At 40.2% G+C, this 13,880-nt stretch overlaps 1 protein-coding gene across 6 annotated transcripts in view; it reads right to left on the minus strand.

The window, feature by feature from the left end:
• Positions 1-2,035: 2,035 nt before the first annotated feature.
• Positions 2,036-13,880, minus strand: part of LRRC8C (leucine rich repeat containing 8 VRAC subunit C) — a 92,995-nt gene continuing 81,150 nt past the window's right edge. For all 6 annotated transcript variants that reach the window (XM_055585235.1, XM_055585230.1, XM_055585232.1 and 3 more), the window contains exon 3: positions 2,036-4,496. In XM_055585235.1, the coding sequence (XP_055441210.1) occupies positions 2,223-4,496 (2,274 nt within the window). In that variant the 3' untranslated portion in view covers positions 2,036-2,222. The remainder of the gene's footprint in view (positions 4,497-13,880) is intronic.

A 13,880-nucleotide genomic window follows, 5' to 3' on the forward strand; every position in this document is an offset into this window, starting at 1 on the left:
ATCTTCCAGGTTTGTTTGTTTAAAACAGGTAGTGCTATGTCTCTAAATACAACTCATGGTTCATAATCAAGATCCTAAAAACATACTAGAATTGAATATTTTATCAAAGAAGTAAAACCATGTTGCTATTTTAAACATATTGTTTCAATTCCAGGTCAAAATAAACCAGCTATACAAAATCACCATTCTAACACTTAAACATGGAGCAGAAACAGCAAAGCACTTTGGTCTACATGATTAAATTATTCAATAAATGAAAAGCATCTCTTCCCCAAATCCTTTACCCCATGATGAATCATAACGTTTAAAACACAATGGAGGCACATGTATCAGCTGAGTAGTTTGTAGAGCTGTGTCCCGTGTATGACTCAAAGTGTCATTAAGCAAATTTACCAGGATCAAGGAGTAAATTTTAAAACCAGCATTTTGAAACCCAAACCATCTTCCTACTTTTTTTTTTGGTTAAGTCACATAACCGTCTTAGATCAGACTAGGGTTCTGAAAACAGTGAGTGTGAAGTTGGAACATGAAACAAAATTCCCATGATAGATAGCACTGGTCCTGGATTGAGGGCACAAATAGTGTTTCCATTTTCCTGTTCTACACAGTTTAATCATCAGTGAAAACTTTTGCCCAAGACCCATACATTTTGGGCTTCCCTGGGGGCTCAGATGGTAAAGAATCCGCCTGCAATGTGGGAGACCTGGGTTTGATCACAGGTTGGGACGATCCCCTGGGAAAGGGAATGGCTACCCACTCCAGTATTCTGGCCTGGAGAATCCCATGGACTGTATAGTCCATGGGGTCAAAAGACTCAGACATGACTGAGCTACTTTCACTTTCACACTATGTTGGATTTTTTAGTATAGAGATAAAATAAAAGCTCTGCTGACCACCAGGCAAAAATTATTTCTAAGTGATATCCACTCAGCTATTTTTTCACACTTAAAAAAATAAAGGAATAGAATTATTTTAGATGAGATAAACTTTTTTAAGCCAAAGAGAACAGACAGAGTTTCTGTGCTTGCATCACTAGCATTCATAGCAAGGGCAGACTTGAGGGAGATTGATTAATATATATATATGTGTGTGTGTGTATACATTGATTAGTTTGTGTAACAGGCAGAATTTGAATAGAGATCACCACTGCCACACTGCCCAGAGGAACCAGTGCGCCTAACTGGAGTGCACCAGCTCTTTCGCAGGGTGCTTTAGTAGCACTGTCTTTTTTTTTCCATCGGATGTATTCACATATCAAGATATCAAAGATGATTAAATTACTAAAAAGCAGGCTTCTGATTCTGATTTTTAAATTTAATTAGCTATTTTAATTAAAATAAATTAGCTTTTCTAAGGTTGTTCACCAGAACTACATAACAACATTGATATTAAAGGGGAGGAGTTTCTGCATTTCCTTTTTCACTGAAGGAAATATTTTCAACATTTTAAAAATGTTGGTAATAATGTAAATCAGTTAAATTATAAATGACCAATCCAAGCAAGCTGACCATGGAAGATTATCGTCCTTATTCACTTCCAAAATCCTTGCCTAATGATAAATAGCTGTCAGGTATGTGAAAGAATACAATTTAGAGTTCTGCTGGAGGCAAGGGGAAATTTTGAAAATAATAGTTTATGACAATGCACTTATGTGAGCTTATACTCCAGAGAAGAGTTTTCTATACAACGAAATACTTGACCAATGCAGAAGGCAGCTGGTATTAAAATAACTAGCAGAGTTGGTACACACTGGTACACATACAATGAAAATAAAAATAAAGACCCTGTACAGATGTAAACAAGCTAAAAAATGACCTTGGCAAAGTATCTTCATCGATTTAAAAAATACCAAAAGCATGCAACCTAAAATTCCCTTCCTTTCACAAGAATTTACCAAAAAACCAAAACAAACAAGCAAGCAAGCAAGCAAACAAACAAAAAACCAAACAAAAACAGGTGGAACCATCTGTCTCTGTCAGTAGAAAACAATAATAGATACATTAGGTTCCAGGACAAATAAATCTTTAAAATACTAATATTGAAAAAATACAATTAAATTTTTATTAAAAAATACATACTCCTTACTTATTCTTTGTGTACATTTTGTTTTGTGCGAAAAAGAAGAAAAATAATAATAAAGTAGGAAAGGCATTAAGACTACCTAATTATTTATACTGTATTTGGTAGAAGCATGTTTCAGTCAAACTTGAAACAAAAATAAGTTATTCAGTTTTCATTTGCTCCCGGACATCAGAAGGCAGGGTTTCAAACAGAGCATCTTCTACAACTAAACCAGCTCGCTTCAAAGCCCGACAGTCACCCAGTTCAGGAGGGAGGATTTCAAAGTGATTGCCTTTAACATCTAAATAGGAAAGAAATAACAAATTTCCAATTTTGGGGGAAAGTACTGATAGGCTGTTTTTCCCAATCTTCAGAGTTTTGAGTTTCTTACAGAAGTAGAGTTCATCTGGAAGGCTCTCCACTTTGTTACAAGTGATGGAAAAATACTGTAAACTTTGTAGAACTCCAATCTCAGGTGGGATAAATCGAATGTCATTGTAGGACAAGTCCAGGTAACGGATTTTGTTGCATAGGAAGAGGTGGGAAGGCAGCACCTCGATTTTATTGTGACTGAAGGACAGACGCTCCAGGCTGGTGAGTTTCTTGATATGCTCTGGGATGTAGGTGATGCTGTTATGCCACAGTTTCAACACTGTCAGCTTTCTCAAGTGCTGGAAGCTAACGATCTCTTCTATGGATTTCAGATTATTTTCCTTGAGGTCCAATTCCTGGAGGCTGAGCAGGCTGAATACGGCATGAGGGATGCGCTCCAGGTCACAGTGGACCAGCTCCAGCTCTGTCAGGTTGGTCATCTTCTTCAGGTTGTTGAGCATCACCAGCTTGGTGCCATCGTTGTGTATGCACATCTTCTGGAGATGGCTGGAAACATCAACCACTGCCTGTGGGATTTTGGAAACGTTGCTTTTGATCGAGAGAATTTTAAGGCTTTTGAGATCCCGCAGAGACTCAAGGGTAACATTTCTGGAAATATCGTGACTTAGAGAGCCAACCAGGTAGAGCTCCTCCAGGTTCCGGAGGCCATACATCCAGGGGGGCAGCTCCCTCATGTCATCAAACTTGACGCTCAAGACCTTGAGATTCTCCTTTAGGAAAGACAATGCTGCGCTGTGGATTTTGACCGAGCACTGGTGTAGAGAAAGCTCCTGGAGATTGTCCAGCTGCGCGATTGTGGCTGGTATCATGACGTTCTTAATGATTTCAAGTTTTAGGGACTGCAACTCTGTGATTTCAAAAACAGTGTCTGGAAGGCCAGAGAGCATGATGAGAGGCAGTTCCAAGCGGTTATGGGCATTTGTCTGCAGCTTCTGCCTCAGTTTATCTGGAGTCCACTCATTATTTAAGTTCAGCTGCTTTAATTTGTTTTCACTCACTTCAGATAGGAACACCGCGAATCTCTTGGAATACAGAGGGTCATACTGATCTATCATATGAAGCATAAAAGCAAAGTCATTTTTCACGTCTGGAATATCATCAATTCCAGTCTCCTGCCTGACATACTCAAAAGAGTACTCCTTCAGAGAACGGTAGAACAGCCAGTACAACGTATAAAGGCACGTCAATCCGTAGATACTTACAAAGCACAGGTAGCAAAAGGAGAGTTTTGAAAACAAGTGTGCCATGGTATGATTGCAAGAAAAGTTTTTATATCCAGTCATGTCCTGAATGTCAACATTACAGTCCACTGTAAATTGGACTTTGGAAACCAGGGCACTATTATATGCAATGATGATTAGGAATTTTATAACCTTCAGTACAGTCTGACGAACATACATGGCATATAGTATATCACCTTCTTCTACGTGCAGCCGGAACTTCTTCACTTTCTCAAATAAAGCTTTTGCCTGCTCACCCTCCTTCTTATCCAGAGCCCCTGCAGTGGATTTGTCAACCACAAACTTCTCAGGAATTGACTTTAAAGACTGAGAATTGACCAGACTGCCTTCTGGACCAGACTGGGTGGTGTTGGACCTGCTCATGTTGTTCTTCCTGTTGTCCTTCTCTTCTGAGTCCTCCCCAGACACTTCAGATAAGGCTCGTGTGGTCCAGGGAGAGTCAAAACACTTCCCCAGGATTGAGATGAAATGTTCTATTTTGGAGCTGGAGCCAGGGAACTTGAACCAAAAGTTGCTGCAGAGCATGAAGACCAGGGTATGAATGAGGACTAGGTATGGGAAATACTTGGCGTACCAGTGGAGGGCTCGCTCATAGCACATCTGGTTAATAAAGCTGTACTGCTGAAGGTCCAAATCTGTCTTCAGCCCTTTCATTTCCACAGTGACTGGGTTAGAAGGAGATGGTTTGGGTGGAGGCAGTGGGGTGGTACTGGCCACTGGTTGAGAGACATTTGAAACGGAAGAGTGGTTCTGAGAAGGCTGTACTCTTTTCGGAAGGCAGATTATCTTGTCTTGCATGACCTGAAACACAGAAATAATATTTCCAAATTATATTACTCAAAGAGCTTTCATAATGTCATTAGTGAGAAGGAAAGCAGCAATAACATCCAATAAACGTCCATTTCCTTTGCCTGCAGAATACAATGTTCAATTCCAGCACCGAGATTTTTATTCTTAGCCCACAGGTTGGGAAAATGAAATGCTTATCTTTGTTTGCCGCATCTAACTCATGACACAAAATGGAGCAGTTTTGTCAGCACACAGAACAGTGCATGACAAATATTTGAAGAACATTTCACGTATTTTAAAAAAGTTTGCATTTCTTCTTTCACTGAAGCCTTTGGGGAATCAGTCATTGGTCTGGGAAGTACATCCTCTTATCAGATTCAGTCTTGAATTGGATGGCTCCCAACATTATATTAGTTTCTGTACGAGAAATAAAAGGATTAAAAGGAGGAAATATGGGAGAAATTCCTGTCTTTATCATTTCCTCTTTTCTTTCTACCCATATCCTAGTCATGCACAGATGAATATGTCTAGTTTTAATAAAATGGGAATTTACTATGCTTTTTTAAAAGCTATTTATTCAGAGAGAGATGAAAGACTATATAAATGTTTGATAGTAAAATAGTTATGTCTAAACTTGCTGCTTTTCACACAAAATATCACATTAACTCTATTCCCCTACTAATGCTTCAGTTTGTTGAAAATCATATTAAGCCCTACTAAGTCCTGCAGTCTCATAAGATTGCCATTTCAGTAAGAGAGAACACTTTCTTCCCAAAGATGAGATAGGATGAGGCAAACTACACTTTGAATCAACTTGGAGGAATCATCTTCAGGAAGAAGTACACGTAAGTGTACACTGAGTCTATTACAAAGTGGACTGTTATGGCATGAGGAATATGACCACAAGCTGGTGACGTGGGAGATACATGCCCCTAGAGAGAAGTGTTGTACGGGGTTTGACAATGCAGTGGAGTGTCCAGCCCTTAGTTGAGTATCTGATATAGGAGACCGCCAGTATATATTTGCTGAGAAAGTGGATGAGTCTAGAACTGCCACGGATGCTAGTCCTTCCAACTCAGAGTTGCATAGTTCTGGGCAGGATCTCTCCTAGGGATAAAGTTAAGGACCGTGATTACACTGATGACAGCAACAAACTTTCTGTTGTGTTTAATATGCAATTCTATTCCATGTCAGAGATATTACTTCTTTCAATTGTCACCTTAACCTGATGAGGCAGATTACTCTTTCTACCCCAGTTTCACAGATGAGGAGATGAAAGCACAGGAAGGGTAGGTAACTTGCTTAATGTCATCTAGCTCAGGCCACCTGGACCCAGAACCCACATTCTTATTTTATTTTACTGAGTTTCTAGGATTAAATCAAAAAGATCTCAATTTTACTTCATCCTAAGTAACAAATTACCTTTTAAAGTTATACATGTTTTAGGGGAAAAGCTTATCTCTTCCCATATCCTATGTGGATACAATGAAAGAATGAGGTTAGGGGGAAGAGAGGAAGTTTTGTTTATAAAGATATATAAGTGCTCTGTAGACTAGAAGAGGGCTACCATACACCAGGGGCTACCATTTACTATGGAAATCAGAAGAACACAGGGAAGAAAAACAAATGTGACTGCATTCAGAGGGTTCCATGACTACAGTGGTGTGAGAATGTTTGAGAATGTCTTCAAACAAACATTTTAATCACTTACCTGTATCAGAGAAAAAGAGTGTTAAACACGTCCATATTTGTGTGCATACATATGTCTATGGGCTTCTCTGGTGGCTTGGCTGGTAAAGAATCTGCCCGCAGTGAGGGAGACCTGGGTTCGATCCCTGGGTTGGGAACATCCCCTGGAGAAGGGAAAGGCTACCCACTCCAGTATTCTGGCCTGGAGAATTCCATGGACTGTATAGTCCATGGGGTTACAAAGAATTGGACACAACTGAATGGCTTTCACTCACTCACATATGTCTATTTATAATTATAACCATAAAGTATTGCCAATCCATCAGCCAAATATTAGAAAGCTTATTTTTCCTTTAGGTTTAAAATAAACATAAAGTTTTCATTTTCATCTCATATTTCAATAGGGCATCCTTTATATTTCTTGGGGTCAAGCACTCTACCATGGAAACCCCTGGAACAGAAAATAGTAGGAGAAAGCCTAGACAGATGTTAGAGTCTACCCTGCAGAAATATCAAACAGAAAAAGAAATTCAATGGCTGGGGTCATGTTCTAGCTGTTTTCCCAACTGTAGTCTCATTTAATGCTCCAATTATCTGTGAAGCTTCAATTATTTAGAGAAGGAAATGGCAACCCACTCCAGTATTCTTGCCTGGAAAATCCCATGTCTGTACATGTCTGTAGCCTGGCGGGCTACAGTTGATGAAGTTGCAAAGAGTTGGACACAACTGAGCAACTGAACACATCTGTGAAGCAGGCAGAAGGTGGGGGCTAGAGACCAGTATGGACAGAAATGCTTCCCCAGCACCTTCTCCAAGAGTGACACCTTTAAGCTAGGATGTTAATGCCATGCTGTGCTCAGTCATGTCTGATTTTTTGCGACCCCATGGACCACAGCCCACCAGTCTCCTCTGTGTATGGAATTTTCCCGGTAAGTATACTGGAGTGGGTTGCCATTTCTTTCTCCAAGTATGTTAATATGACATTGTTAATGATGTGATGAAAACATAGACGCATTGGTGTAAAGCAAGATCAGCCAGAAGGTAAAAAGGCAGGGAGGTACCTTTTGGAGGTTCTAAGTCCCTGCCAAGCACCCAGATGGTCCCAGTACTGCCTCCTGCCCTGCCCTTCTCCAGACTCGCTCCTCATAGGGGCAGATGATTAACCTCCAGAGCCTGGCTGCTGGAGAGGGTTTCAGGTTATGCCGGGCACCAGGGTGTCCAGCTGAGGGGCAAGTGTGGCCTGAAATCCTGCTTGTGTCTCCCTGGCTCAGTTGTGTGCCCTCCTGGGATACCTCTTTATATTCAGGACAAACGCACTTGATTGGCTAGCATCTGCCATGCTACAGAAGTAGGTCATTTTCTCCGCATTCTACAGAAGAACCCAACTAAGCTTCAGTGAACTTCAACAGCTTGCCAACCTTCATACAGCAATGAAACAGCACCACTTCAGACAGTCTCCTCATTTCTCCAAACTTCTGCTACGATGGCTTTAAGAGAACAGCCCAACGTAGGAAGGTAATATATAGATGAACTCTGGAAGTTCCTCTCAGCTTTCCGATGTCATATTTCTTTCAATCTTTCAAGATGTCATTTTAAAATGTGCTTATTTAAATCCCAGGAAGGTAAAGACAGTGATATCCTTTCCAGAAGCTGTTAACTAGTCAGAAATGAGCAGAGAGTGTAGAAAAAGATGCTAGAATTTAGTCGTTAAGCAAAATAGCTGCTCATACTGCCAAGAGGACACATCACAAGAAGACTCCAGCAGGGATGCAGCTTGGAGTTGAATTCCCAAAGATGTGATGGCAGGTTGTCTATCTGGCACTATGAGAAGGAAGAGGGCAGGCTGCAGAGCCCAAGAGAAAAGACTGTGGGGATTTAAACAGTGCAGTAGCCATAGAAGGGAGAAGGCAATGGCACCCCACTCCAGTACTCTTGCCTGGAAAATCCCATGGACGGAGGAGTCTGGTAGGCTGCAGTCCATGGGGTTGCTAGAGTCGGACATGAGTGAGCGACTTCACTTTCACTTTTCACTTTCATGCATTGGAGAAGGAAATGGCAACCCACGCCAGTGTTCTTGCCTGGAGAATCCCAGGGACGGGGGAGCCTGGTGAGCTGCCATCTATGGGGTCGCACAGAGTCAGACACGACTGAAGCGACTTAGCAGCAGCAGCCATAGAAGAGAGGAAGGAAGTTACTTTCTATGATTACTGTAAACACTCCAACACTGAGAAGAACTGTGAAAAGCATCAATGTTTTCAAAGGTACAGTAAAAGAAAGAGAAAGAAGACAGAAAGGCTTCCTTTAAAAAAGACAAGGGTAAGGGTTGTTTTGTGGGATATTTGTAAAACAGCAGCTTGTAAGAACTTAAAAGATTTTGTTTCAACTTTTCTGCTCTTTTGAGAAGCTTGCCCAATTAAACCTATACCTTACTTCTCCTTACCTAATCCAGAAATTTAAAGATTAGAGTACAAAATAAGCCTTAAAGAATAGCTGCAATTTTTTTTTTCAAAGAATAATGGTAGGGTTCCTGCAGTGCAGGACTAAGGAAGAGTGCTTAGGGTAAGAGCAGGAAGAAAGCCCCACCACCATATCCTGTTCTGCAGAACATCAAGGCTCAGACCATCACCACCAGCTTGTACCATACATGTGTCACACAGATGAGAAATGCAATGCTTTTCTTCTAGGGACAACTCTCAGACTGCCTTTGGAGGAAAAAAGCATCGAGACTAGAGCTACACCTACACAGTGTGTTTATGTAGGGGAAGGGTGAGAAAGAGGGGAAAGAAATGGGGTCAAGGGGTAGAGAAAACATTTAAAAAGCAAGATGAACAGGAGAATCTGATCCACGATATATCAAGGTAAGAAAGTTACTACTCTAAGAACAGATTTGAGAATAATAATAATTATTATTTTTTGGCTGTGCAGCACAGCATCTTAGTTCTCCAGCCAGGACCCAAACCCATTTGCTCTGCAGTGGGAAGCCCTGAGTCTTAACCACTGGACCACCAGGGAAATTCTGAGAATAAGTCTTGAATGAAATCATCTAAGTTAAAGCAAATACCTAAGTTAGTTTCATAATAAGGAAAAGCTGTATATAGAAGGGCATTGAGTCACTGAGGGCAAAAGTGAGCTGAAACCAGCAACAAAGACGGCTAAACCACCCATGCTATAGTGGGATGAATGGGGTTGGAGGGAGGGGGAGGTGAATCAGTAGAGGAGGGGTAGAATCGAAGGAAACAGGACAAGCAGTGTGGTAGGAGGCTGCAGTGTATACTCATTATTTCCATTTGGAGATGTAAATACCTTTCACTCTTCCCTAAACCTTTGGTAAAATCTGCTAAACACACACACACACACACTCCTCTGTGTTATGAATGAACTGTAGAAATCACAGGCAAAAGACTAAATAATTTAATGCTGAATGTTTAAAACTGAACAGACAAGGAGATTTTGCCTGGGATGCTAAAAATCTATAATCTAAATTGTTTCCATGGAAGCAGGAACTGGGACTATGAGAACCTAATTCTTCCAGGAGTCTGTGAGAATACAGAGAGCTCATGGACTGGAATTTGATACAATATCCTCTATATCCTATGGAGCAGCTGACATCCAGGTAACAAAGTATATAAAATGCTCTTCAAGACTTTACAACTAAAGTTCCTAGAGGAATAAAAAATATACATGTAAAATTGTTCCATGACTGTTCTAATACCTGGATAATATTTCTGGAAAAGAAACACAAAGGTTGCAGTGGTTGGAGAAATGGGCTCACTAAGAGCCAAATACATGAATTCCCATTTGCAAATTATTTTCAGATAACACAACAGCTGTTTTCGGAAAAAAACTGTAGGGTCAATGAAATAAACTGCATTTCCTGATTTTGCTTTCTACATGGTGTGTTTTTAAGAGAAACAAAGTAAAAGTCAAACTTCCTTAAAAAATGAAGCAACCTCTCTAAACTATATCCTGGAATGCTGCTCTGAGCTAGAAAAAGAAATCGAATATTTAAAATCATAATTGCCAAATTTATACCAGCAAAGAGATACATTTTTACATGGAATATGTACACACTTGATGGCAACCCACTTCAGTACTCTTGCCTGGAAAATCTCATGGATGGAGGAGCCTGGTAGGCTGCAGTCCATGGGGTCGCTAAGAGTTGGACACGACTGAGCAACTTCACTTTCACTTTTCACTTTCATGCATTGGAGAAGGAAATGGCAACCCACTCCAGTGTTCTTGCCTGGAGAATCCCAGGGATGGAGGAGCCTGGTGGGCTGCCATCTATGGGGTCGCACAGAATCAGACACGACTGAAGCGATTTAGCAGCAGCAGCAGCTGATCACATATTGAAATATCTTGCATGGGCAATGTAAATTAGGACCTTTTAATAGTAACTTTCACAATTTTAAATTATTAATATTCACCCACTTCTTTGATTGTATTTTTGATGATGGTTATTTGATTCTCAGTCCCTTTGCTAGAATCATAAACTCCATCATTACAATGTAAAAAAGTAGTATCTGCTTAACTGAGGCAGTTTCCAGAAAAGCAGCGCAGTGAGAAGCAGCAGGGACCAGTGGTAGCCTACTGAAGCAGTTCAACATGTGCATGAATGAGACACCAAAGGGCTGAGATTCAAACCCAATCAAACAAAGCCACTCAGCTTCAGAGAAACCGCTTGATATAACAAAGACAGGGAAACATACATAAGGGCCAGCTTATCTTTTACAAGCAGGAGACATAAAAGACATTGATGGGGGAGGTGTGGGACGTGTAGAACACAAGTGCTAACTAGTTTTAGTGTGCCTCAGGAAAAGTCACTCCTAGTGAAGGACCTGCTGTACGTCAGCCATCATGTCAGAGATACCAAGAGCAATGCACCCTTCAAGGTCCTGAACAGGAGATAGGTGACTAAATCAGTAATGAGTGTTGTAAGTGCTCAAATTCATGCTTGTCTTTCACAATGAACTTTATAATCAACTTTATAGTCTAGATCCAAAAAAAAAAAAAAAAAAACCAAAAAAAAACAAACCACCTTGGTGGTATTTTTATTGGGATTATATTACATTTATAAACTAAGCACTGACATCTTTATGGTGTTGATTCTTCCTCTCCATGTGTGTGTTTCCACTTGGCTTAATCTAATTTTGTATCTCCCAGGAGTGTTTCATATCTTTCCTCAAATAGATTTTGGGCATTTATTAAGTTATGCCTAAATATTTTATTTTTTGCTATTATAAATCTTCTTTTAAAAGTGCATATTTAGCATAGAGGGGAGTGTACTCCCTTCACCTTTCCCACTCCCCTGACATTCCTTAGGAAGCCTGATAAGTTTGGTGGGTATTCTATATCTGTGTATTGACATAGACATGACGTCTCAGGTGGTGCTAGTGGTAAAGAATCTTCCTCCCAATGCAGGAGATGTTAAGAGACATGGCTTCGAACCCTCAGTCAAGATCTCCTGGAGAAGGAAATGGCAACCCCCTCTTGTATTCTTGCCTGGAGAATCCTATGGACAGAGGAGCCCGGCAAGCTACAGTTCATGGGGTTGCAGAGTCAGACATGAGTGAAGCGACTTTGCACACACGACATATAAACATGTGGGATCTTACTACATGCATTGTTCTTGCCCCTTAAAATTTTCACTTTCATAGTATTTCTTACCGGAGAAGGCAATGGCACCCCACTCCAGTACTCTTGCCTGGAAAATCCCATGGACGGAGGAGCCTGGTAGGCTGCAGTCCACGGGGTCGCTAAGAGTTGGACACGACTGAGCGACTTCCCTTTCACTTTTCACTTTCATTCATTGGAGAAGGAAATGGCAGCCCACTCCAGTGTTCTTGCCTGGAGAATCCCAGGGATGGGGGAGCCTGGTGGGCTGCCGTCTGTGGGGTCGCACAGAGTCGGACACGACTGAAGTGACTTAGCAGCAGCAGCAGCAGTATGTCTTACAGACCCTAACACACCCACATATAGAGATCTACTTCATTCTAAGGCCTATATTACTATATGATATAGATGTGCTATAATTTATTAAAAATATTCCAGTGATGATTGCATTCAGGCAAGTTTTAATTTAAAAACAGTGCCAGTCTCAAAAACTACATACTGCCTGATTTTACATGACATTCTGTAAACCAGGTCAGAGAACAGATCAGTGGTTGCCAGAGGTTCACTGCAAAGGTTCAGGACTCGGGAATTCCTCGGGGTGTTGAGATTCTTTTGTATCCTGTGTGGTGTTACAAGAATTTATGCGTGCTCTAAAATTTAAAAATACACCTTGTTTTGATAAAGAGTGCATTTTGAAAATGGAAGGTCTAAATACTATCTAATATTATCAGAGCTTCATCAGCTTTTTCCTGTTTTTTAATATCCTTCTTTAATCTCTATTTAGAAACTTTGTGTTTTGTTATTTCCTTAGGTGTCTGTTTTATGGACTTTTAAAAAAAACTAATACAATTATATAAAGTTTAAAAATAAAATAAAATTAAAAAAATAAAAAAATAAAAAAGTACTATTTCACCACACACACACACAAAAAAGTCCAAACGAATCACCTCTTTCTTCTTACAAATGAATTTAATCCATTACAATTTTGTGGCTCACCTCACTCATATTTGGATATTTAGTGATATTTGGATTCATGTCCATGTTTTTATTTTTATATATACCACTTCTTCCTCCTTCCTGCTTTCTGTTGCCCTGATAAAATTGTACACATCTCCTATTTCCATTCTGCCTCAGCTGGTTGGGAATGTGTAGACTAAATTTCTGTAGTTAAGGTTACATATAATTTCTTAGAATGTATACACTTAAAAAAAAAAAACACAACTCCAGTACTTTGGCCACCTCATGCGAAGAGTTGTTGACTCATTGGAAAAGACTCTGATGCTGGGAGGGATTGGGGGCAGGAGGAGAAGGGGATGACAGAGGATGAGATGGCTGGATGGCATCACCGACTCGATGGACGACTCGATGGACGTGAGTCTGAGCGAACTCCGGGAGTTGGTGATGGACAGGGAGGCCTGGCGTGCTGCGATTCATGGGATTGCAGAGTCAGATACGACTGAGCGACTGAACTGAACTGAACTGAACTGATACACTTAAAGCTTTTCAGAATCCTTACCTCCTCTTCCAAGCATGTTTTAACTACCCACCGAACTATCCTGTTGTGTTGTTCCCAGAGTCTGTTTTAGCTCTCCTTTGAAAAAAATAATCTATAGTTCATTGTGATTATCTACATATTTATTAAATCATGTGCTCACCCACTGTCTCAGATCCTTTATCTTCCCCCTGAGTTCCTTTGCTATGGGTTGAAGTGTATCCCTTAATAGTTCTTTTAATAAGGGCCTGTAGATAGAAAATTCATATGCCTCATACATCTGAACATGTCTATATTGCTTTCACTCTTGAATAATAATTTGTAAATTATAAAAATCTGCGTTGACAGTAATTTCCTTTCAGCACTTAAATATATTATTCCATTTTATTCTGGCCTCTTTTGCTGATGAGAAGTCTGCTGTCAGCTTGCGTTTGTTCTCTGAGGAGCAATCTCTCTTTCTCTAGGGTAGCTTTGAAGATTTTAATAAAAGATCTTTTACATTTTCACCTTAATTTTAAATGTATGTAGATGAACACTGCTCAATATTTGTAGCCAAGGACTTAAATTTCTTCAATTTTGGAAAACTTCAGGAAAATCTCTTT

The sequence above is a fragment of the Bubalus kerabau genome, chromosome 6 (assembly GCF_029407905.1).
Source record: "Bubalus kerabau isolate K-KA32 ecotype Philippines breed swamp buffalo chromosome 6, PCC_UOA_SB_1v2, whole genome shotgun sequence".
NCBI lineage: Eukaryota > Metazoa > Chordata > Mammalia > Artiodactyla > Bovidae > Bubalus > Bubalus kerabau.